This window comes from Armigeres subalbatus, chromosome 2, assembly GCF_024139115.2.
Source record: "Armigeres subalbatus isolate Guangzhou_Male chromosome 2, GZ_Asu_2, whole genome shotgun sequence".
NCBI lineage: Eukaryota > Metazoa > Arthropoda > Insecta > Diptera > Culicidae > Armigeres > Armigeres subalbatus.
Genome location: NC_085140.1, coordinates 93,832,315 through 93,856,207, shown reverse-complemented (window position 1 = coordinate 93,856,207; position 23,893 = coordinate 93,832,315). Strand labels below are relative to the sequence as shown.

At 45.9% G+C, this 23,893-nt stretch overlaps 2 protein-coding genes across 3 annotated transcripts in view; one reads left to right on the top strand and one right to left on the bottom strand.

Moving 5' to 3' along the window:
- Window positions 1-23,893, bottom strand: part of LOC134210055 (uncharacterized) — a 923,126-nt gene that overhangs the window by 390,130 nt on the left and 509,103 nt on the right. The gene's annotated exons all lie outside the window — the stretch shown is intronic.
- On the top strand, window positions 9,384-16,665 carry LOC134210040 (phospholipid-transporting ATPase ABCA3-like). Of its 2 annotated transcripts, none has more exons than XM_062686061.1 (11): window positions 9,384-9,513; window positions 10,801-11,060; window positions 11,127-11,316; window positions 11,379-11,639; window positions 11,699-11,953; window positions 12,125-12,248; window positions 12,306-13,689; window positions 13,749-13,819; window positions 13,874-14,232; window positions 14,288-16,161; window positions 16,230-16,665. In XM_062686061.1, the coding sequence occupies exons 2-11, from the start codon at window positions 10,846-10,848 to the stop codon at window positions 16,405-16,407; spliced, it is 4,911 nt and encodes a 1,636-aa protein (XP_062542045.1). In that variant the 5' UTR covers window positions 9,384-9,513; window positions 10,801-10,845; the 3' UTR covers window positions 16,408-16,665. The 2 variants fall into 2 exon arrangements, with proteins under 2 accessions (XP_062542045.1, XP_062542047.1); XM_062686063.1 differs by having other exon boundaries at window positions 9,399-9,634.

Here is a 23,893-nt window from a genome sequence, read left to right as displayed (position 1 = left end):
TGTACTTCCTTTGTGAATAAAAAAAATCAGTTGAAGTACGACATAATTTCCACAGTTTGCAAAGAAGTTCCTGCCGAAAATCAAACGAAATTCTACAAGAATCTGCAGTAAAATCTAAGTGAAGATTTTGAAAAAAAATCGTTAATTTTTATAGAATACTTTGGAGAATTTTCCTGCTCAACACTGAAGAATTGCCCGATGAAATCCATGATAGTTTTAGGCCGTAGCTCAGACTTTTACTTTAGTGAAATTCATTAAATTTTTTAAGGAGAAATGCAAGAGATTATTTCGCTAAAGTCTTAAAAAAAAACGGAACACTCAAAAAAAAATCAAACAAGTGAACTTCGCCCGAAGCTGCTGTATAAATCGCTTTTAAAAAACATAAAAAAAAGTCTACGTAGACTTTTGGTATACCCCCCCGTCCCCCTTCGTAGACTATCGTAGACTATCGTAGACTTTTTCGAAACCCCTCCCCCCCCCCCCCCTGCAAGAGTCTACGTGGTTTATGGACAGCCCCATACTTAGAGCAATGTACCCTTGGTCAAAAATATAGCCCTACTTAAGCGTTATGAGTACATTCAAAATTATGGAATAAATTTGGCTTCTAAAGAAAGTTATGAAAAAAATTAGTCAAATGACATGCAGATGACATTTTACAAGCCTGGTCCTGAAACCCAGCTTGCTAAATACAATAGACAACATTAGCAAAACAGCAAAACAAATTGAATACTTCTTAAGATTCGCGGGATGCCTGTGCAGCCAGAAAAGTGATTTAATGTAATCACAATTTAATGTTACTGCAGCTTGCGCCATATCAATTTCCTTCTGGAACCTGGTGTCTTAGAGTGGCCCAAGCTTGTATGGAAAAAGTGAAAAGTCTGGAATTTCAAACCTTGCACCCTTAAATGACAGTTTGGGGGTCCCAGAAGCTCCCTTGAAAATTTCAGCTCATTCGGTCCAGCGGTTGGCGTGCGCAAATGGCTCAAAGATTGTATGGAAAAAGTGATCCAAGTATATGGAGAAACGCAACTGTTTCAGTTTTTGCTTCTAGGCGGCGCTGTAGTCGACGGATTCCTGTTGTGGACAAAATGTAGAACCTTTTTTATATAAGGAAGCGACTGGTGAAGACCGGATGTAAATCCCTTTGAAATTGGCCAAGTTATAAGCATCCAAATTCAAAGGTGTCGAGCGTGTCTCCCAGGGGTGTTTAAAATAAGAGCAACGTACCACCGACCATTGCGGCGGCGATGCAGACGTATTCGGTGCCGTGCGAAATTAAATGCATGATTTTCACGCAATCTCGCGAATTTTTATCCGATTGGTAAATACTTTCCGTGCTCTGTACAGTAGCGTAGCTAGAGAGGGAGGGGGTGAATTACCACTGAAGCCAACGAGCTGAAGTTTTTAAGGGGAGACAAAATTCATGAAATATTTGTAACGAGTTGTTTTCGGACATCATGATGCCCGTTGCATCAATTTTAGAACGATATGATATAATCGTTACAGACAGAGGGACAGAAGGACAGAAAGACAGAGAGACCTGGGATATTATATAAGTTATATATTTTTCAAACAACAGTTTTAATGTTTATAGCATAATTTATTAACTGTATAAAACTACAAAGTTATCAACAAACAACACTTATACCTATATTAATTATTTATTTCAACTGCTAGGCCTTCCTTTATAACAGAGCGAGTGCAACCTGGAAAATTTTGCCTATGCTGTTGAACAACTTTGAGAAGATATTGAAGCTGTTCTTCATTTTTTGTCAGTTTTCCAATCTTGAACTAGTTTAACTCCTCTTTCAGCACAGTCATTCACTACTAAAAATGAATTAATTTTATTTCTACTTTCAACAAATTCTTCCAATTCATTCCATAAAATTTGCAGATATTCCAGAAATTTCAAAAAAAATCATCGTATTTTGAGAAACAAAATCCGTACAAGAAGTCAACTTATCGATCGTAGATACTTTCAATTTTATTTTTCTTACTTCATCACCCTTACAAGATTTTAAATTGTGTGCCATTTCTTTTCTCTCATCAGTAGATATTTCTGGGTCGAAAAAAGCCAGAGCGACTAATTTTTCTCTCAAGTACCATAGATGATTTGCAAATCTTGAAGCCGCAGTCATATACACATTTATTGATTGATCAGGGAAAGCATCTCATAAAGTTATCAATTTTTTTGCCGGGTTTAGATCATTTCGTGCTGCTGATGAGGGTAAAGGAGCTTTAAACCAAGACCAAATGTAAACTCGTAAAATAAAAGCACACATTACTGGAATTTTTGCCTTTCATCATCGGTCATGTCAAATTGGCCTATTTTAAGCCATATTTTAAGACAATATATTGCTTTCGCCATCCATCTGGCATTGCTATGTGCTCCTGGTGGCGAAAATTTAATTCTTTTCACATCAAGAAATGCTAAAGATAAATTTAGCAACTATTTATAGTCTTGTCGCTGCTGTTGGATATTGAGTTGGTTTTCAAAAATTCAATCAAGTGTTGTGTTTCATCACCAAGGATCTCAATAATGTTTTCGTCTACCATATTTTCATCAAAGGATTGATCCATAGTAGGCCATGCCGATTTAAATTTTATAAAAATACTTGAAGAAGGGCCTTTTGAAGGAAATAGTTTTTCCCAAGCTGCTGTCATCAAAACTTCGGCAATATGATGCCTACACGCCAGCCATAAAAGATCTCTGCCAATCCGCTTCTCGATTAGGGTTCAAGCGCCTTTTTTGATTCCTGTATTTGCTGCTGTTGTATCAAATACCATTGCACAGATGCGATCGCTTAGTTCCCATGCATTCATCAATTTGCAAACTTCTAAATTAATGATTTCGTGTGTGTTACTTCTACGTGAAGTTAAACGATTTACAATGATATGGAAATGCTAATATCATCTTCCAAACTTGGACGTACATGTTCATGATAGCATTAGAGGCGAAAGTATAGAATTGATAGTTCCGTTAGGATACGGCAGGCATGAAGAATGTTTTTATAGAAGTCGATTTGAAAGCGAGCAGAGGCAATATTTGTGATGGCACATATCACGACCTTCCTTCTGCCAAGCTCCCGTATGAAGGGGGAGGGAAGAATATCAGTGTGGAAGCCAGTGGAGATATATCAGCTTCCACACTGATATTCTTTCCCCTTTATCATGTCAAATAAAATATGCATTGAAGAGCTTCAATATTATCTTACATATGGGTTTAATCAAGGCATGAACTGCCATAATTTATATTTAAAAATTTGTAGTATTCGGAACTATCACCTTCTTCAAAAGGTTTTAACAACAGCCAGAAGATGGATTATAATTTAAGTGTGATAAATGCTTTTCCTAAGCTGAAGAGCATGACTATTGCCGCAATAAAACCACAATAAATAACATCGAATGCCAAAGAGCTGTTTGAATGTTACTTGGGAAGTGATCACTTTTTGATGGTACTCCAGCTTGCGACATATCAAGTTCCTCCTGAAACCTGGTGTCTTCAGGTAAGTGGACATTGTTAAGTGGTTTTGAAATACAATAAATTTAATGGTTTTGTAATACAGATTCAATGAAAGATACTTACGCAGCATCTTGATACATTGGCCACTAATTTTTGACGGTAAATATGCTATATGATATTTTGGGGCCGTGTGATAAGATGCACGGCCACAAAGCAAGACCATGCTGAACAAAGATGGGTTAGATTCCCAGTCCAGTGCAGGAACGGATGCTTTGAAACACACACTAAATTATTTGGAGAACACAAAATCTTTCAGCTTAATGTGTCACAAACTGTTTTTAGAACCATTCAAAACAGGCCACTTCGCTTGGGGCATCAGGTTCCCAGGGAACCTCCGAAAGTGGCCAATGTTGATATCAACGAATAACGTCGTGTATTTGAGTGTTTTGGAAATGTAATAAGCAGAAAAGATGCAGAGCTTGTTATTAAATACTATGCGAATTAACCCTTTTCTAAAATTCCCTCGTCTTATGGCAGCAAGTTTGAAATTCCGCTACTACATGGTTCACTATTGGGAATTTTACCCTATGTCCATGTCATATAAAATTTTCATGTTTCTACTTTTTTTTTTAATATTTCTAAGAGCGGCACTGATGACGGCACTATTATGGTGCTATAATATGGAAGAGTCAAATTTTCCAATAGTTTTGCGTTGATAATCAATAGTTTCCATGGATTTGACGAATTGTTGGAGAGTTTCTGAATATGTTGATAAGAAAATCTCGAAAATCTATCGAAAAAACAAAAGACGATATTAGCGTTCGAAATCTCTCCTAATTTTGTGATCTCGAGTTTAGAAATTTTCGTTTTACACCCTGTATATCCGAGCCTTTTTTTGGGGCAGCAGGGACTATGTCCAAGGGCTTGACGATCCCTCCCCAGGCCATCTGCGAGTTGTGGCGCCTGCCTAGGATGTGGTGGGGTTTGACAGTGGGCCCTGTTAAACCTCTATAAAGAGCTGCATGTATCCGCAAGTAGGCTCCGCCAAAGCGACCGTGTGCCGCTCAAAGCGCACAAGCCCAAGTCCTGGTGTTAGGTGGGACGCTAAACAGCCCTGACACGACGCCCCTCCGACGAGACAGGAGGTTTGCGCAGGCCCAATAAGCCGCCTTTAAAAACAACTATTACGAACGACATATAAGATAATACAACTCGATACAATCGGCAACGACCTAGGCGACGAATAAAGGATCACGATTGGAAGCTTGGAACATGGAACTGCAAATCGCTAGGCTTCGCAGGCTGCGACAGGATAATCTACGATGAATTACATCCCCGCAACTTCGATGTCGTAGCGCTGCAGGAAATCTGCTGGACAGGACAGAAAGTGTGGAAAAGCGGGCATCGAGCGGCTACCTTCTACCAAAGCTGTGGCACCACCAACGAGCTGGGAACCGGCTTCATCGTGCTGGGAAAGATGCGCCAACGCGTGATTGGGTGGCAGCCAATCAACGCAAGGATGTGCAAGGTGAGGATAAAAGGCCGTTTCTTCAACTATAGCATCATCAACGTGCACTGCCCACACGAAGGGAGATCCGACGACGAGAAAGAAGCGTTCTATGCGCAGCTGGAGCAGACATACGATGGATGCCCACTGCGGGACGTCAAAATCGTCATCGGTGACATGAACGCTCAGGTAGGAAGGGAGGAAATGTATAGACCGGTCATCGGACCGGATAGTCTGCATACCGTATCGAACGACAACGGCCAACGATGCATAAACTTTGCAGCCTCCCGCGGAATGGTAGTCCGAAGCACTTTCTTCCCCCGTAAGAATATCCACAAGGCCACATGGAAATCATCTAATCAAGTAACGGAAAACCAAATCGACCACGTTCTAATCGACGGTAAATTCTTCTCCGACATCACGAACGTACGCACTTACCGCAGTGCGAATATTGAATCCGACCACTATCTCGTCGCAGTATGTCTGCGCTCAAAACTCTCGACGGTGATCAACACGCGTCGGAGTCGTCCGCCGCGGCTTAACATTGGGCGGGTACAATACGGTAGACTAGCCCAAGACTACGCGCAGCAGCTGGAAGTGGCACTCCCAACGGAAGAACAGCTAGGCGCAGCATCTCTTGAAGATGGCTGGAGAGATATTCGATCCGCCATTGGAAGCACCGCAACCGCTGCACTAGGCACGGTGGCTCCGGATCAGAGAAACGACTAGGTATGACGGCGAATGTGAGCAGTTAGTTGAGGAGAAGAATGCAGCATGGGCGAGATTGCTGCAACACCGCACGAGGGCGAACGAGGCACGATACAAACGGGCGCGGAACAGACAAAACTCGATTTTCCGGAGGAAAAAGCGCCAGCAGGAAGATCGAGACCGTGAAGAGACGGAGGAACTGTACCGCGCAAATAACGCACGAAAGTTCTATGAGAAGTTGAACCGTTCACGTAAGGGCCACGTGCCACAGCCCGATATGTGTAAGGACATAAACGGGAACCTTCTTACGAACGAGCGTGAGGTGATCCAAAGGTGGCGGCAGCACTACGAAGAGCACCTGAATGGCGATATGGCAGACAACGGTGGCGGTATGGTAATGAACCTAGGAGCACGTGCGCAGGACATGCGACTTCCGGCTCCGAATCTCCAGGAAATCCAGGAGGAGATTGGCCGGCTGAAAACAACAAAGCCCCTGGAGTTGACCAACTACCAGGAGAGCTGTTTAAACACGGTGGTGAGGCACTGGCTAGAGCGCTGCACTGGGTGATTACCAAGGTTTGGAAGGATGAGGTTCTGCCGCAGGAGTGGATGGAAGATGTCGTGTGTCCCATCTACAAAAAGGGCGATAAGCTGGATTGTAGCAACTACCGCGCAATCACATTGCTGAACGCCGCCTACAAGGTACTCTCCCAAATTTTATGCCGCCGACTAACACCAATTGCAAGAGAGTTCGTGGGGCAGTACCAGGCGGGATTTATGGGTGAACGCTCTACCACAGACCAGGTGTTCGCCATACGTCAGGTATTGCAGAAATGCCGCGAATACGCGCCCGCCCTCACATCATCTATTTATCGACTTCAAAGCCGCATATGATACAATCGATCGGGACCAGCTATGGCAGCTAATGCACGAAAACGGATATCCGGATAAACTGATACGGTTGATCAAGGCGACGATGGATCGGGTGATGTGCGTAGTTCGAGTTTCAGGGGCATTCTCGAGTCCCTTCGAAACCCGTAGAGGGTTACGGCAAGGTGATGGTCTTTCGTGTCTGCTATTCAACATCGCTTTGGAGGGAGTAATACGAAGGGCAGGGATTGACACGAGTGGTACGATTTTCACGAAGTCCGTCCAGTTATTTGGTTTCGCCGACGACATTGATATCATGGCACGTAACTTTGAGAGGATGGAGGAAGCCTGGAATCAGACATCAGACTGGAAAGCGAAGCTAAACGGATTGGACTAGTCATCAACACGTCGAAGACGAAGTACATGATAGGAAGAGGCTCAAGAGAGGTCAATGTAAGCCACCCACCACGAGTTTGTATCGGTTGTGACGAAATCGAGGTGGTTGAAGAATTCGTGTTCTTGGGATCACTGGTGACCGCCGATAACGATACCAGCAGAGAAATTCGGAGGCGCATAGTGGCTGGGAATCGCACGTACTTTGGACTCCGCAAGACGCTCCGATCGAATAGAGTTCGACGCCGTACCAAACTGACTATCTACAAAACGCTTAGACCGGTAGTTCTCTACGGACACGAGACCTGGACGATGCTCGTGGAGGACCAACGCGCACTGGGAGTTTTTGAAAGGAAAGTGTTGCGTACCATATATGGTGGGGTGCAGATGGCGGACGGTACGTGGAGGAGGCGAATGAACCACGAGTTACATCAGCTGTTGGGAGAACCATCCATCGTTCACACCGCGAAAATCGGAAGTCTGCGGTGGGCCGGGCACGTAGCCAGAATGTCGGACAGTAATCCGGTGAAAATGGTTCTCGACAACGATCCGACGGAAACAAGAAGGCGAGGTGCACAGCGGGCAAGGTGGATCGATCAGGTGGAGGACGACTTGCGGACCCTCCGCAGACTGCGTGGTTGGCGAAGTGCAGCCATGAACCGAGCTGAATGGAGAAGTCTTTTATGTGCAGCACAGGCCACTCCGGCCTTAGTCTGATGATAAATAAATATCCGAGCCTTCGCCTTAGACGTAGTTTATGTCAAAAAACGGGCTTCGCGAAACGAACGAAATTTTTGTTTGATGTTTTGTCTGGGTTTTCGCCATTGTGCGTCCATTGGTGTCGTTGCTGCTGTCTTAATATCACTAATATTGTTGGATCAGTTGTTCCAGTTGATTCAAAAGTGTACAAGATTGCTAATGTCGTTCCTGTTCGCGTGACTAACATCTAGGTTACTTCGACCTGGCAGTCAAAGTAGGGGAAGTGCACCGGTTTTGGCCAATTTAGTGCCTAATTAGGCCAACCCTGAAAAATACATATTTTTCCAAAATTATCGTTCAGTTGAAAGCAGCGTTGAAGCGTGAGGGATATATCTCTTGTTGGAACTAAGAAAACCCTTGAGAATTGCTTTATTTTTGGAGTTAATCGCAAAATTGGCCGAATTAGGAAAATGGCCAAAACCGGTACAGTTCCCCTACCGGTACTGCAATTAAAATATCAAACCGATGTTGGTGATGAAATCAAACATACCCTAGCTACAAAATGATGCATAAATTGTAACCAATTAAAGCTTGTTGAAGCATAATCTGGCAAAATAATTCAAACGACTACAGCGCCACTAGCGTTCTAGTACTTATGCTTCTATTCTACTATTGTTCCACACCTTTGAATCCAGCACATCGCCGCACATGCCTTTCATATAGAAGTGGCCCTCTTCCCCGAGCTTGTCTCGATAAGTTCAGCTTCAATCCTCGTCAGCTGTTCTTCAACTATTGGACGGCATCCTTGACTTCCTTCAATATGAAAGCTGGCTGACTCCAATCAACCGCTGAGTTAACGTTGCGTTGTCGTCTCCTCCGTTGTCTTACCCTCACCAGATAGTGACCAGAGTCGACGTCAGCGTCACAATTGATCCTGACGCCTATAATGCTGGAGAAGTGCCAACCATCAATCAGGACGTAGGCGATTTGTGATTCTGTCTGCAGTGGTGATCTCCAGGCGTATCGATATGGAAGGCTGCGCTGGAACCGGGAAGTAATTGCTGCAAATGGTCATATCCTTGGATGCCTTCCTTAGCAGTGCGGTAAGATACACGACTACAAAGTAAGACCATGCTGAAGGTGGCTGGGTTCGATTCTTGGTCTAGGACATTTTCAAGTTGAAAATTTTCTCGACTTCTCTGGGCATAAAAGTATCATCGTTTCGTTAATGGTAACTTGGCTTGGAAACCGCAATTAACAAATGTGGAAGTTGTAGGCCTACATGCCTACAGGCCGTTCTCGTTCATCAACTGATGGGGACTGAACTTTCCAATACTTGGTCTAAACTTCTCCACCTGGCCAATCCAAATACCAATTATTTGGATTGAAGCATGGAGTGCGCCCTTACCTGCTGCTCATGCTTTTTGGAAGACGCTGACATCAGAGCAGTGGAAAAGAACGGAGGGAAACGAAGGGGTGAGGGCTGTATAGATGGCATGGTTTTGCACTTAATTTCCGCCAGTCTTTTCGAAATATATTAAACGAAGGAACAGTTGACGGTTAGTACCTGTTACACCGTGACACAGCAGAGGTGGATTGTTGAGGCCGACGTTGATGAAAACCACGCTCTGATAAGAAGATGTTGACAATGTATCTGACGAATGTAAGATAATAAATTGACCAATGAATAGATCTATGCTAAACAATATATAGGCTACCGCTACTGAGGAGTGTCATTACTGGCGCGAACTTGGACGAGTTTGGTTCGACAGTATAGTTCGGTGAAGTGGCTGAAAAGGCTCAATTTGTGTGTGCAATTGAAGAATTCAAAAAAAGTGGAAAGAGATAACGTTTTGGAAACGGTTGCACTTTGGTAGGGAATCACCTAAGTGAATTATTACGTATGGTATCAGTGAATCATCCATTGTTTATATTGCCAGTCCCCTTTACGAATGTTATCTGGAATTCGATCGTTTCCCTATTTTCGATAACAGGTGAATCATTGCAATATTATAGTGTACATATATCTAATGTGGAATATAATATGCATAGCTCCATCATGTGAGAGATTTAAATCAAAAAGTAATTGAATATTACTAGGACTATTGCTATAAGAAAAAATGTTTCAAATAGAATTTGAATGTTACAAAAAAGAAGTGAGCCTCAAAAGTTGTGTGTTTCAAAGGTGTACTTATCGGTGGTAATGAACCACATTTGATTCATATCCACTTACTCCAGGTATCAGTTAATTCTTCTTCTTCTTGGCATTACATCCCCACACTGGGACAGAGCCGCCTCGCAGCTTAGTGTTCATTAAGCACTTCCACAGTTATTAACTGCGAGGTTTCTAAGCCAGGTTACCATTTTTGCATTCGTATATCATGAGGCTAGCACGATGATACTTTTATGCCCAGGGAAGTCGAGACAATTTCCAATCCGAAAATTGCCTAGACCGGCACCGGGAATCGAACCAAGCCACCCTCAGCATGGTCTTGCTTTGTAGCCGCGCGTCTTACCGCACGGCTAAGGAGGGCCCCATCAGCTAATAGAAAGAATAATATGAATCGTTAGCAAGTTCGGAGTTTGTCGGCCGATTCAAATTGGATTTAGTCTGGAAAATGCAAGAATCTTAACCATTTCTAACCAATGAATATGAAATAAAGCTGTAATCTTTGCGATGCAAAACAATAACGATTTAGGAAGTGCCTTAGTGACCCGTCAGCGTTCAAAAATGCAATTAATTCGCAGCATGGATTTCTAACTTCATGAATCGACTTTTCATCTATGATAATTTTTGGATTTTTTATCACTCGAGTGGATACTTTATACCTGTTTATTTGAATTTTTGAGATACAAAAGGTGCTTTCAAAAAATAAGACCAATCCATTCGACAAGATGCTGTGGGAAATAAAGAAGTATCCAAATATCAGTATCAAAGCCCATAAGACTTTGTAGTCGTTTTTTATGTCGGTGCTCTTGGCGAGATCAATCCGGTCAACTGCATGCTACGATGCATGAGGTAACCTTTAGAGCCTGGATAGGAGAAACCTGCAAACAGCCGTATACCGAGTCGAATATCAGTCATGCAACCATAACTTCAGTTCAACGTCTCATTAACACTTAATTCAATTGTATTTATAAGTTCTTTTTTGATTGCTAGAAAATACCATCCCGAGAAGAATCAACAGCCCTTACTCCCAACAATATGACGTCAAGTGGACGAAAGTTCCTCCTGCTCCTGGAAAAGAATTGGATCCTCATAAAGCGGAACTTTTTGCACGTGGTGCTTGAAATGAACCTCCCGGTAATATGCTGTGCCGTTTTGCTGGTAGTTCGCATTCTTGTTAAACCTGACCTCATTTCAACGCCAACGACGTTTTCGCCACTAGCTACCGATTCACTCAATAACCGGATTACACTGTAAGGCAACACTAATTCATTGACCACAATTGATAAGTTAAATTAACTTTCGGGATTGAATTGCAGCGTCAATGGTGAAGAAGTCTTCTATCAACTGGCCTATTCTCCCCAGAATGCTATACTTGACCGAATCATGGCCGACGCAGCAGCTTTCCTCAACATCACAGCAATAGGATTTCCCAATGCCCAAGCTATGGAGTCAACCCTCATGGGCCTGAACCTTTTATGTGGAGTGGAGTTCGATAACTCTCTAGCGGTATGATTGCCATCATAACAAGATGATTGGATATTTATCTACTTCGGTAATCTCAATTTCAGAACGCAACTATCCTTCCGGAAAAGTTAACCTTCGCGTTGCGCTTTCCCGGAGAGCTCCGTTTCGGCAGTGGCCTACTCGCGGATTGGCAAACGAGCCTGCTGATGGTGCCATTTACGTCGCATCTTCGTGAGCCCTCCTCTGTTGACGGCGGATCGCCCAGCTACTTTTCCGAGTATTTTCTTTCCGTGCAGACCGCAGTATCCAAGGCTATCATTAGGGAGCGCAATCCATCGGTGGACATTCCACCCGTTTTCGTTCAGGTATGTCCTCCCAAGAAAATAAGTGAGAATTTGAGTTACTTATTCCGATTCATAAACAGCGGTTCCCATACCCACCGTACCATGATGATCCGCTCTTGCAAGCCTTGGAACTGTTGCTGTCGACGGTCATAGTGCTATCGTTCTTGTATACGTGCATCGTGATGGTGAAGCACATCGCCGTAGAGAAGGAACGACAGCTGAAGGAAGCGATGAAGCTCATGGGATTACCGAACTGGATGCACTGGGCTGCGTGGTTCGTTAGGAACCTTTTGCTGATGGTGCTTACGATATCGAAGATTACGCTGGTGTTTTGCGTGAGTATGGGGATGTATGATATGACCATATTATGATGGGTGGGAAGTGGTTGAGCAAGTCATTGCCTGTTCAATAGACCGTGGACTATATTCACGGGATTTTACTACAGCTTACAGCATTAAGTCGTTATGATAACACCAACGCTATGTTCTTTTTTGTCGAATAACCAGGTCCCCGTCGTTGATGCCGCCATACTTGAGTACTCGGGCTGGACCGTTATTTGGTTCTTCCTGTTCGTCTACGGCATCTCCATAATCTGCTTCAGCTTCATGATGAGTGTCTTCTTCAAAAAAGGTATGACCTTTCCACTCGTCATCTGATCTCATTTATTTGATGATTCTTATCTTGCAGCTAACATCGCCGCCGGTATCGCTGGGTTGATGTGGTTGGTGTTCGCGATGCCGTACAACTTGACCGCGCAGAATTACGACAGCGTAGGAACCGCAACCAAGGTAGGTCTGAGCTTGTTCTTCAACAGTGCCATGTCGTACGGATTGAAGAGCACACTCCGATTGGAGGCGAACCAAGTAGGACTGCAGTGGAGCAATCTGTTCACCCCGGCCACGATCGACGATGGGTTCAGCGTGGGCTTAGCAATCGTAATGCTACTGGTGGATGCCGTCATATATCTGGCGATTGCTTTGTACATCGAACAAATAATGCCGGGTGAGTTCGGAGTGGCAAAGCCGTGGAATTTTCTGTTCAAGATCGAGTTTTGGACAAAACGTGCTCCCAAGGAGAAAGATGTTGCTCTTAAGCTGCTTGAGAGACAGCAATCGAAATTCTTTGAAGAGGAACCGAACTCAACACGCGCAGGAATTCAAACGGTGAACCTTCGAAAAGTGTTCAGTGGAAATAAGGTGGCGGTCGAAGGGCTGAATGTTAAAATGTACGAAGATCAAATCACGGTTCTGCTCGGACACAATGGAGCAGGCAAGACCACAACCATGTCCATGTTGACGGGCATGTTTTCGCCAACTTCCGGTACTGCGTACGTCAATGGACATGACATTCGAAGCGATATTGAAGGTGCCCGGCAATCGCTAGGGCTGTGTCTGCAGCATAATGTCTTGTTCGATGACATGACCGTCAGTGAACATCTGAAGTTCTTTGGAAGATTGAAAGGAGTATCGAATGCAGCCATAAACAGTGAAATAGACAGATATTTGAAATTGTTGGAGTTAGAGGACAAGGCAAATGCTCAATCACATACACTTTCCGGGGGTATGAAGCGAAAACTCGCTGTTGGAATTGCTCTATGCGGAGGTTCTAAGGTCGTACTATTGGATGAACCAACATCAGGGATGGATCCATCGGCACGAAGAGCGCTTTGGGATTTGCTGCAGAAGGAAAAGAAGGACCGTACAATGCTGCTGTCTACGCATTTCATGGACGAGGCAGACGTTCTGGGTGATCGCATTGCGATAATGGCCGACGGAGTACTGAAAACTGTTGGATCTCCTTTCTTTTTGAAAAAGACATTTGGCGTTGGGTACAGACTCATTTGCGTTAAAGGAGCTGACTGCAATAAGGAGTTACTGTGTCAGATTTTGAGCACATATATTCCAGATGTACGCGTCGAGACCGATATTGGTTCTGAGTTATCGTTTGTGTTGGAAGAAAGCTACATCGGATCTTTCCATAAGATGTTGGAAGAGCTGGAGAATCGAATGACGGAATGCGATGTGTCCAGCTTTGGAATATCTTCAACTACGATGGAGGAAGTATTTTTGAAGTATGTTACACGTAAATTAATGTTTTTAGTCGAATTGAAATCATTTTTTCTTCTTCTAGAGCTGGTAGTGACACATTTATCGAAAGTGATCACTCCAACGAAATTTCTATTGAAAAGACCAATGATAATGGTAAGCAAAAATTTTGACAAATCACACATAATTTTTAATCTGGAATTGTTTTAGATATTTTGGACAATGTCAATTTGCTAACTGGAACTGCCCTGCTATTGAGTCAAACCAAGGGTCAATTTTTGAAGAAAATGCTGACTTCCATTCGATCGTGGGGATCGCTTCTCATTCAGAACGTTGTTCCAATTTTATTTGTCGTCATATCTTTCATAATCGTTCAAAGTTATTCGGCAGGCCAAGACCTGCCGTCATTGGAAATCTCTTTAAATTCGTATGAAGAAACAGTAACAATTCTTGACGGCGATTCTACAAGCGCCACAACTAGGGCCTACCAGAACTTATTCAGCGGTCTTGAGGGATCTCATCAACTGATAACCGTTCCGAACACTGTGCCAGAATTCATTCTAGAAAAAGTAAGTTGTTCCTTATAAAGCACCATTTTCAGTGTACTAATGTCCATCATTTCAGTCCCTGGCGGCAATTTCCGAAGTGAACACACGATATCTCTTTGGAGCCACCCTCAACGACACAGCCTACACCGGTTGGTTCAACAACAAAGGCTATCACACCGCGCCCCTGGCCCTGTCACTGATCTACAACGCGGTTCTACATCCCGAATGTCCAAACTGCAAGATAACCGTAATCAACAAACCGCTGCCATTCCAGTTAGACACCACGCTAGCCAACATCAACACCGGAATGAACGCAGGATTTCAGCTAGCCTTCAATACTGGCTTTGCAATGGCTTTCGTCGGTGCTCTGTTCGTTCTGTTCTACATCCGCGAGCGAACTTCCCGTGCCAAACTACTGCAATATGTCAGCGGAACCAACATCGCTCTTTATTGGGGCGTTGCCTTCGTTTGGGACTATCTCATGTATTTGGTAACTTGTCTGCTGTACATTGCGACCCTTGCCATCTTCCAGGAAGAAGGTTGGGCCTCCTTCACAGAACTGGGTCGCGTATTTCTGCTGTTGATGCTGTTTGGAATTGCATTCCTTCCTAGCACATATCTGATTTCATTTTTGTTTGCGGTACCGGCAACAGGATTCGTCGTTGTCTTACTGATCAACATTGTTTCCGGAGCCATACTCTTCATCGTTGTTGTTTTTCTCAAGTTCGACGGCATCGAACAGAATGGCGTTGGAAATGTCCTGGAATGGGTTTTCATGATCTTCCCGAACTTTGCATTAATGCATGGTCTGAACAACATCAACCAGATCACCAGTCTTAATGCATTTTGCGAAAAGCAGTGCAGCCTGATCGATAATTGCATTATGGACAATATCTGTGCGCTGAACTCAAGATGTTGCGTGCCAGACGTGTTCTCTTTCGACGAACTTGGCCTCAATCGCAATCTCTTATTCCTTGCCTTCATCGGATGTTCTTCGTTTCTAGTAATTTTGGCATTTGAATACCGCTGGATTCACCGACTCATCAACGTTGTGTACAAACGTAAGCTCCCGTTGTCGCCTGCCGCAGTGGATGAAGATTCGGATGTTTGCACGGAAAAGGCACGTCTTCAAGCAATGACACCAACTGAACGGAATCAGTACAATTTGGTTATCAAGGGTTTGACCAAGTACTACGGAAGCTACCAAGCGGTGAATAATCTTTCGGTGGCGATCGATCGGTCAGAGTGCTTCGGATTGTTGGGAGTCAACGGTGCAGGGAAGACATCCACATTCAAGATTATGACCGGCGATGAGAGTTTCTCCTCCGGAGAAGCTTGGGTCAAAGGGGTTAGTTTGGTTACCAATATGAGCGCGGTATACCAGAAAATCGGTTACTGTCCGCAATTCGATGCTCTCCATGAAGACTTGACAGGACGGGAAACGTTGAACATTTATGCACTGTTGCGAGGCGTTCGCCACGAGAACATCAAGAATGTATCGCTGACATTGGCGGAGGATTTGAATTTCCTTAAACACATCGACAAGAAAACAAAGGAATACAGCGGAGGAAACAAACGCAAGTTGAGTACGGCGTTGGCCTTGATGGGCAATCCGTCGGTGGTTTATTTGGACGAACCATCGACTGGCATGGACCCGGGAGCGAAGCGTCAATTCTGGAACATGATCTGCAAGGTGCGCAGTTCAGGAAAGTCGATCGTGCTGACGTCGCACAGCATGGAGGAATGCGAAGCATTGTGCACCCGGCTGGCGATTATGGTCAACGGGGAGTTCAAGTGTTTGGGCTCGACTCAGCACTTGAAGAACAAATTCTCCAAGGGATTCCTGTTGACCATAAAGGTGAAAAGGACGGAGATTGCCGAGGAGCAGATGGAAAATGTTGGAAGGGTGAAATCGTTTATTACGAGCCAGTTCAACGGAGCTGACTTAAAGTAAGTTCAGAACGAGTATGACATGCACTGCATTAATCGCTAATATTTATTTAAATTAATTTCTACAGGGAGGAGTATCAAGATTCGCTGAGCTTCCACGTACCACAGACGGATCTCAAGTGGTCGACGATGTTCGGTATGATGGAGTCCAACAAGGAGCAGCTGGGTATTGAAGACTACGCGCTGGGACAGACTTCGTTGGAGCAAGTGTTTTTGTTCTTCACGAAGAACCAACGAACTGCCTGAACAGGAATGGTAATGAGATTTATTATGCCTCTGTATTTATTTCGATTCGATTCGATTTCGATTCGTTTTGCGCTGCCAAAATATGACACAAATATGAATGCATTAGATCTTTAAAAAAAACCCCAATAGGGTGGAACGGTTAGGCACACATTGGGCGATATTGGCCAGAGTAACACTTGCCATTAAACCACTAACCACAATGTATCTCCTGCTGAAAATTTTGATATCGTTTCATTTAAAGTAAATATAGTTGAAAATAACCAAATGACAATTGGTTTTAGGCGATAGTAAGAGTTTCCTATATCACATTTTCTCATGTCGGAATGCGACCCCAGTGTACGCACTCTGCACTCCAAATCAATAGTTTTTCCATTAAATGCTCACCGCACTTCAAGTATCCAATATATATATATAAAAAACCTATAGGTTTCGCCCACAATATAATTTTTTTATGAGAAGCATTAAAAGTGTCGATAATCTGGGCGTTGTCCGTGAAGCCCCTCTGATTACCCAAACCTGTGACGAAAAAAAATGTCCATCCATTCTGCAATCGTCTTTCACAAGATATAGTAAAAAGGCGTCTTCTCTGAAAATTTCAAAATATTTCATCTTGGGCAGCAGTTCTCAGCCTACCTCTTGAGAGGTACCCCTTCGACGTTTAAATTCATTTAGATACCTCCTATTGTTTTTGCTGTAAATCAAAATAAGCGAAGATATGTGAAAAACGGATTTGAAATCTAACTAGATATAAAGCTCTCAAAAAGTTGTCTGCAATTTTTGTTATTCCATTTTTTTTATCCAATTAAAATTAGGCTTATACATCAAGAAGCTTCCTACAGAAGTTTGAGGGCTTGTGGAGGCTTCTGAGCCTCTTGAAAGAAGGCTTCTGAGCCTATTGGAAGAACGCTTCCGATCCTTTTGTAATAAGGCTTCCAAGCCTCTTAATAGGAGGTTTCCGAGCCTCTTGAAAGAAGGCTTTTGAATCTCTTGAAAAGAGGCTTTCGAACCTCTGGAAAGGAGGATTCCGAGCCTCTTGAATGGTGGCTTTCGAGCCGCTTTTAAGGGGGCTTAGGAGTACCTTTAAAGGACGCTTCTATGCCTCTTAAAAGGAGGACTTCGAAACTCTTGAAAGGAGGTTTCCAACTCTCTTGAAAAAGTCTTTCAAGCGTATTGAATGCAGGCTTTCAAGCTAATTGAAAGAAGGCTTTCAAGTCTCTTGAAAACGAGCCTCTTGTAAGGAGGCTGCCAAGCCTTTTGAAAGGAGGCTTCCGAGCCTCTTGAAAGGAGGCTTCCGAGCCTCTTGAAAAGAAGGCTTCCGAGCCTCTTGAAAGGAGGCTTCCGAGCCTCTTGAAAGGAGGCTTCCGAGCCTCTTGGAAGGAGGCTTCCGAGCCTCTTGAAAGGAGGCTTCCGAGCCTCTTGAAAGGAGGCTTCCGAGCCTCTTGAAAGGAGGTTTTTGATCCTCTTGAAATGAGGTTTTTTATCCTCTTGAAAGGAGGCTTCCGAGCCTCTTGAAAGGAGGCTTCCGAGCCTCTTGAAAGGAGGCTTCCGAGCCTCTTGAAAGGAGGCTTCCGAGCCTCTTGAAAGGAGGCTTCCGAGCCTCTTGAAAGGAGGCTTCCGAGCCTCTTGAAAGGAGGCTTCCGAGCCTCTTGAAAGGAGGCTTCCGAGCCTCTTGAAAAGTGGCTTCCGAGTCTCTTAAAAGGAGGCCTTTTGAAAGGAGTTTTTCGAGCCCCTCTAGAAGAAGCTTCCGAGCCCCTCTGAAGGAGGCTTCCGAGCCTCTTGAAAGGAGGCTTCCGAGCCTCTTGAAAGGAGGCTGCCGAGCCTTTTGAAAGGAGGCTGCCGAGCCTTTTGAAAGGAGGCTGCCGAGCCTTTTGAAAGGAGGCTGCCGAGCCTTTTGAAAGGAGGCTGCCGAGCCTTTTGAAAGGAGGCTTCCGAGCCTCTTGAAAGGCGGCTTCCGAGCCTCTTGAAAGGCGGCTTCAGAGCCTCTTGAAAGGCGACTTCTGAGCCTCTTGGGAGCAGGCTTCCGAGCCTCTTGGAAGGAGGCTCCCGAGCCTCTTGAAAGGAGGCTTCCGAGCCTCTTGAAAGGAGGCTTCCGAGCCTCTTGAAAGGAGGCTTCCGAGCCTCTTGAAAGGAGGCTTCCGAGCCTCTTGAAAGGAGGCTTCCGAGCCCTTTTAAAAGGAGGCTTCCGAGCATCTTGAAAGGAGGCTTCTGAGACTCTTGAAAGGAGGCTTCCGAGCCTCTTGAAAGGAGGCTTCCGAGCCTCTTGAAAGGAGGCTTCCGAGCCTCTTGAAAGGAGGCTTCCGAGCCTCTTGAAAGGAGGCTTCCGAGCCTCTTGAAAAGTGGCTTCCGAGCCTCTTGAAAAGTGGCTTCCGAATTTCTTAAAAGGAGGCTTCCGAGAGCCTTTTGAAAGGAGTTTTTCGAGCCCCTCTAGAGGAGGCTTCCGAGCCCCTCTGAAGGAGGCTTCCGAGCCTCTTGAAAGGAGGCTGCCGAGCCTCTTGGAAGGAGGCTGCCGAGCCTCTTGAAAGGAGGCTGCCGAGCCTCTTGAAAGGAGGCTTCCGAGCCTCTTGAAAGGAGGCTGCCGAGCCTCTTGAAAGGAGGCTTCCGAGCCTCTTGAAAGGAGGTTGCCGAGCTTCTTGAAAGGAGGCTGCCGAGCCTCCCAAGCAGCACGCGCAACATCTTTCAAATAGGTGTTTGTTCCTAATAAATTGCATTGAAGACACTGGCAATACATCGAGTCACATTAAAGCCACTTCCCAGTTTCAGAAAATCACAATGTTTCATTTCCGTTCAAGTGGCGTCGCAATATTCTACCCATCTGACTTCTTGGGTGGTTTAAAATTCGATGTGTTTCATATCAGAAACAAAACAGATAAGTTGCAGAATTAATAACACTTCGGTTCATTGCAGTTACGACAATGTTTCTGATATGTTGCAAAACACTTTGAGCTCAGCCGAACAGTATTTTATTTTTGACAGTCCCCTGCATGTTCCGTATAAGGTACAATGAAGTTACAAATGACTTTGTTGTTTATGTAGTGCACTTGTAGCAGAATCTCCAAATAGAATTGTTGGTGTGATGGTTATAGAAGAAGGTTGCAAATCTCAAGGTCCATGGTTCGATTCCCAGTTGGTTTTTGTGTTTTTATTTTCATTGTAGCCGCAAGATGTTGCAAATAGGCTCCACCTCTTGCGCTTTTTGTGTCACAAAGGAGTTCCAAATATGACGCGTTGTGCATAATTCAGACCTTTAGTAAGTCACACTACAGTTGTTGTTACTCACTGAGAAACAAGTGGTGTTGCTTGGGCTCTTGAAAGGAGGCTTCCGAGCCTCTTGAAAGGAGGCTTCCGAGCCTCTTGAAAGGAGGCTTCCGAGCCTCTTGAAAGGAGGCTTCCGAGCCTCTTGAAAGGAGGCTTCCGAGCCTCTTGAAAGGAGGCTTCCGAGCCTCTTGAAAGGAGGCTTCCGAGCCTCTTGAAAGGAGGCTTCCGAGCCTCTTGAAAGGAGGCTTCCGAGCCTCTTGAAAGGAGGCTTCCGAGCCTCTTGAAAGGTGGCTTCCGAGTTTCTTAAAAGGAGGCTTCCGAGAGCCTTTTGAAAGGAGTTTTTCGAGCCCCTCTGAAGGAGGCTTCCGAGCCTCTTGAAAGGAGGCTGCTGAGCCTCTTGAAAGGAGGCTGCCGAGCCTCTTGAAAGGAGGCTGCCGAGCCTCTTAAAAAGAGGCTGCCGAGCCTCTTGAAAGGAGGCTGCCGAGCCTCTTGAAAGGAGGCTGCCGAGCCTCTTGAAAGCAAGCTGTCGAGCCTCTTGAAAGGAGGCTGTCGACCCTCTTAAAAGGAGGCTGTCGAGCCTCTTGAAAGGAGGCTGCCGAGCCTCTTGAAAGGAGGCTGCCGAGCCTCTTGAAAGGAGGCTGCCGAGCCTCTTGAAAAGAGGCTGCCGAGCCTCTTGAAAAGGAGGCTGCCGAGCCTCTTGAAAGGAAGCTGTCGAGCCTCTTGAAAGGAGGCTGTCGACCCTCTTAAAAGGAGGCTGTCGAGCCTCTTGAAAGGAGGTTTCCGAGCCTCTTGAAAGGAGGCTGCCGAGCCTCTTGAAGGGAGGCTGCCGAGCCTCTTGAAGGGAGGCTGCCGAGCCTCTTGAAATGAGGCTGCCGAGCCTCTTGAAAGGAGGCTGCCGAGCCTCTTGAAAGGAGGCTGCCGAGCCTCTTGAAAGGAGGCTGCCGAGCCTCTTGAAAGGAGGCTGCCGAACCTCTTGAAAGGAGGCTGCCGAGCCTCTTGAAAAGGAGGCTGCCGAGCCTCTTGAAAGGAAGCTGTCGAGCCTCTTGAAAGGAGGCTGTCGACCCTCTTAAAAGGAGGCTGTCGAGCCTCTTGAAAGGAGTTTTTCGAGCCCCTCTGAAGGAGGCTTCCGAGCCTCTTGAAAGGAGGCTGCTGAGCCTCTTGAAAGGAGGCTGCCGAGCCTCTTGAAAGGAGGCTGTCGAGCCTCTTGAAAGGAGGCTGTCGAGCCTCTTGAAAGGAGGCTGCCGAGCCTCTTGAAAGGAGGCTGCCGAGCCTCTTAAAAAGAGGCTGCCGAGCCTCTTGAAAGGAGGCTGTCGAGCCTCTTGAAAGGAGGCCGCCGAGCCTCTTCAAAGGAGGTTGCCGAGCCTATTGAAAGGAGGCTGCCGAGCCTCTTGAAAAGAGGCTGCCGAGCCTCTTGAAAAGGAGGCTGCCGAGCCTCTTGAAAGGAAGCTGTCGAGCCTCTTGAAAGGAGGCTGTCGACCCTCTTAAAAGGAGGCTGTCGAGCCTCTTGAAAGGAGGTTTCCGAGCCTCTTGAAAGGAGGCTGCCGAGCCTCTTGAAAGGAGGCTGCCGAGCCTCTTGAAGGGAGGCTGCCGAGCCTCTTGAAGGGAGGCTGCCGAGCCTCTTGAAATGAGGCTGCCGAGCCTCTTGAAAGGAGGCTGCCGAGCCTCTTGAAAGGAGGCTGCCGAGCCTCTTGAAAGGAGGCTGCCGAGCCTCTTGAAAGGAGGCTGCCGAGCCTCTTGAAAGGAGGCTGCCGAGCCTCTTGAAAGGAGGCTGCCGAGCCTCTTGAAAGGAGGCTGCCGAGCCTCTTGAAAGAAGGCTGCCGAGCCTCTTGAAAGGAGGCTGCCGAGCCTCTTGAAAGGAGGCTGCCGAGCCTCTTGAAAGGAGGCTGCCGAGCCTCTTGAAAGGAGGCTGCCGAGCCTCTTGAAAGGAGGCTGCCGAGCCTCTTGAAAGGAGGCTGCCGAGCTTCTTGAAAGGAGGCTTCCGAGCCTCTTGAAAGGAGGCTGTCGAGCCTCTTGAAAGGAGACTGTCGAGCCTCTTAAAAGGAGGCTGTCGAGCCTCTTGAAAGGAGGCTGCCGAGCCTCTTGAAAGGAGGCTGCCGAGCCTCTTGAAAGGAGGCTGCCGAGCCTCTTGAAAGGAGGCTGCCGAGCTTCTTGAAAGGAGGCTGCCGAGCCTCTTGAAATGAGGCTGCCGAGCCTCTTGAAAGGAGACTGTCGAGCCTCTTGGAAGGAGGCTTCCGAGCCTCTTGGAAGGAGGCTTCCGAGCCTCTTGGAAGGAGGCTTCCGAGCCTCTTGGAAGGAGGCTTCCGAGCCTCTTGGAAGGAGGCTTCCGAGCCTCTTGGAAGGAGGCTTCCGAGCCTCTTGGAAGGAGGCTTCCGAGCCTCTTGAAAGAAGGCTTCCGAGCCTCTTGAAAGAAGGCTTCCGAGCCTCTTGAAAGAAGGCTTCCGAGTCTCTTGAAAGGAGGCTTCCGAGCCTCTTGGAAGGGGGCTTCCGAGCCTCTTGACAGTGGGCTTCCGAGCCTCTTGGAAGGGGGCTTCCGAGCCTCTTGGAAGGGGGCTTCCAAGCCTGCTGAAAGGAGGCTTCCGAGCCTCTTGAAAGGAGGCTTCCGAGCCTCTTGAAAGGAGGCTTCCGAGCCTCTTGAAAGGAGGCTGCCGAGCCTCTTGAAAGAAGGCTGCCGAGCCTCTTGAAAGGAGGCTGCCGAGCCTCTTGTAAGGAGGCTGCCGAGCCTCTTGAAAGGAGGCTGCCGAGCCTCTTGAAAGGAGGCTGCCGAGCCTCTTGAAAGGAGGCTGCCGAGCTTCTTGAAAGGAGGCTTCCGAGCCTCTTGAAAGGAGGCTGTCGAGCCTCTTGAAAGGAGACTGTCGAGCCTCTTAACAGGAGGCTGCCGAGCCTCTTGAAAGGAGGCTGCCGAGCCTCTTGAAAGGAGGCTGCCGAGCCTCTTGAAAGGAGGCTGCCGAGCTTCTTGAAAGGAGGCTGCCGAGCCTCTTGAAATGAGGCTGCCGAGCCTCTTGAAAGGAGGCTGTCGAGCCTCTTGGAAGGGGGCTTCCGAGCCTCTTGGAAGGGGGCTTCCAAGCCTGCTGAAAGGAGGCTTCCGAGCCTCTTGAAAGGAGGCTTCCGAGCCTCTTGAAAGGAGGCTTCCGAGCCTCTTGAAAGGAGTCTTCCGAGATTCTTGAAAGGTGACTTCCGAGCCTCTTGAAAGGAGGCTTCCGAGCCTCTTGAAAGGAGTGGCCAATGTAAAATGAGTGAGAATGAGAAGGAGGCATTCTATCGATGAGAACTTCTGGAAAACTTCGGAGATTCTTCTGGAAATTCCTTCAGGTGCGGGTGGCTGGGTTCGATTCCCGGTTCCGGTCTAGGATATTTTTTGGTTGGAAATTGTATCGATTTCCCTGAGCGTACGAATAATAATAATTTGACTTAGAAACCTAATATTTTTTTATGGATCTTTAAGGATTTTTCCAACTTACGAATAATAATTCTTCTATCGTTGTTCGTTATCTATTGAGAGCGATTTCTGCCAAACCAACCTGCTCGCAGTTCAATAATTCGTGGTAGCGCCTAATGCACAATGCTGAGTGCTGCTGCATGGCGGCAATGTTCCAGTAAGGGTGTAATAAAATATATTTTAGTTACAAGATAAAGATTGTCGCTTCGGTTCCCTTTGTTCTGCTGTCCGAAACATGTGTGGTACTAAACTGTCAAATCGTATGTATTTTTCCTTCATTGACATTTAGATCCCCTATCCTCGCCAGCAAAAGATGTTCCGGACAGCGACAATCTTTATCTAGTAACTAAAATATCTTTGGTGTAATGTTAACAAATAATAGTGAAAATTGTTTGCCGTAGTGTCTCGTAGAAACATTGAGCGTGGCTGTCTTGATTATTATGGTTCGTAGAGGAAGGAGGGGCAATATGTCCTAGCTAAGCACAGACTGCTTTTATGCCTTAGCTATAACGATTTTCATGGGTGTTTCTACCTCACGCAACAGTTAAACAATATAGCTAGCTGATGCCATATTAAAATTAGAAAAAATCTCAATCATATTGATAATATTCACATTTCAAAAAAGTGGTGATATTTCGTTGCCGGAAAACTCATGAGGCAAAACGCCTTTTAGCAGGCAGCTTTTAGGGAACAACGTACCATGCGTCGGCACATCAGCATTCTGGTATGGACAGTGCATGGAGACGCGAGTACATTGTAGGATAGTTCCACTAGGGCGTTTTGCCTCGCCGAAAT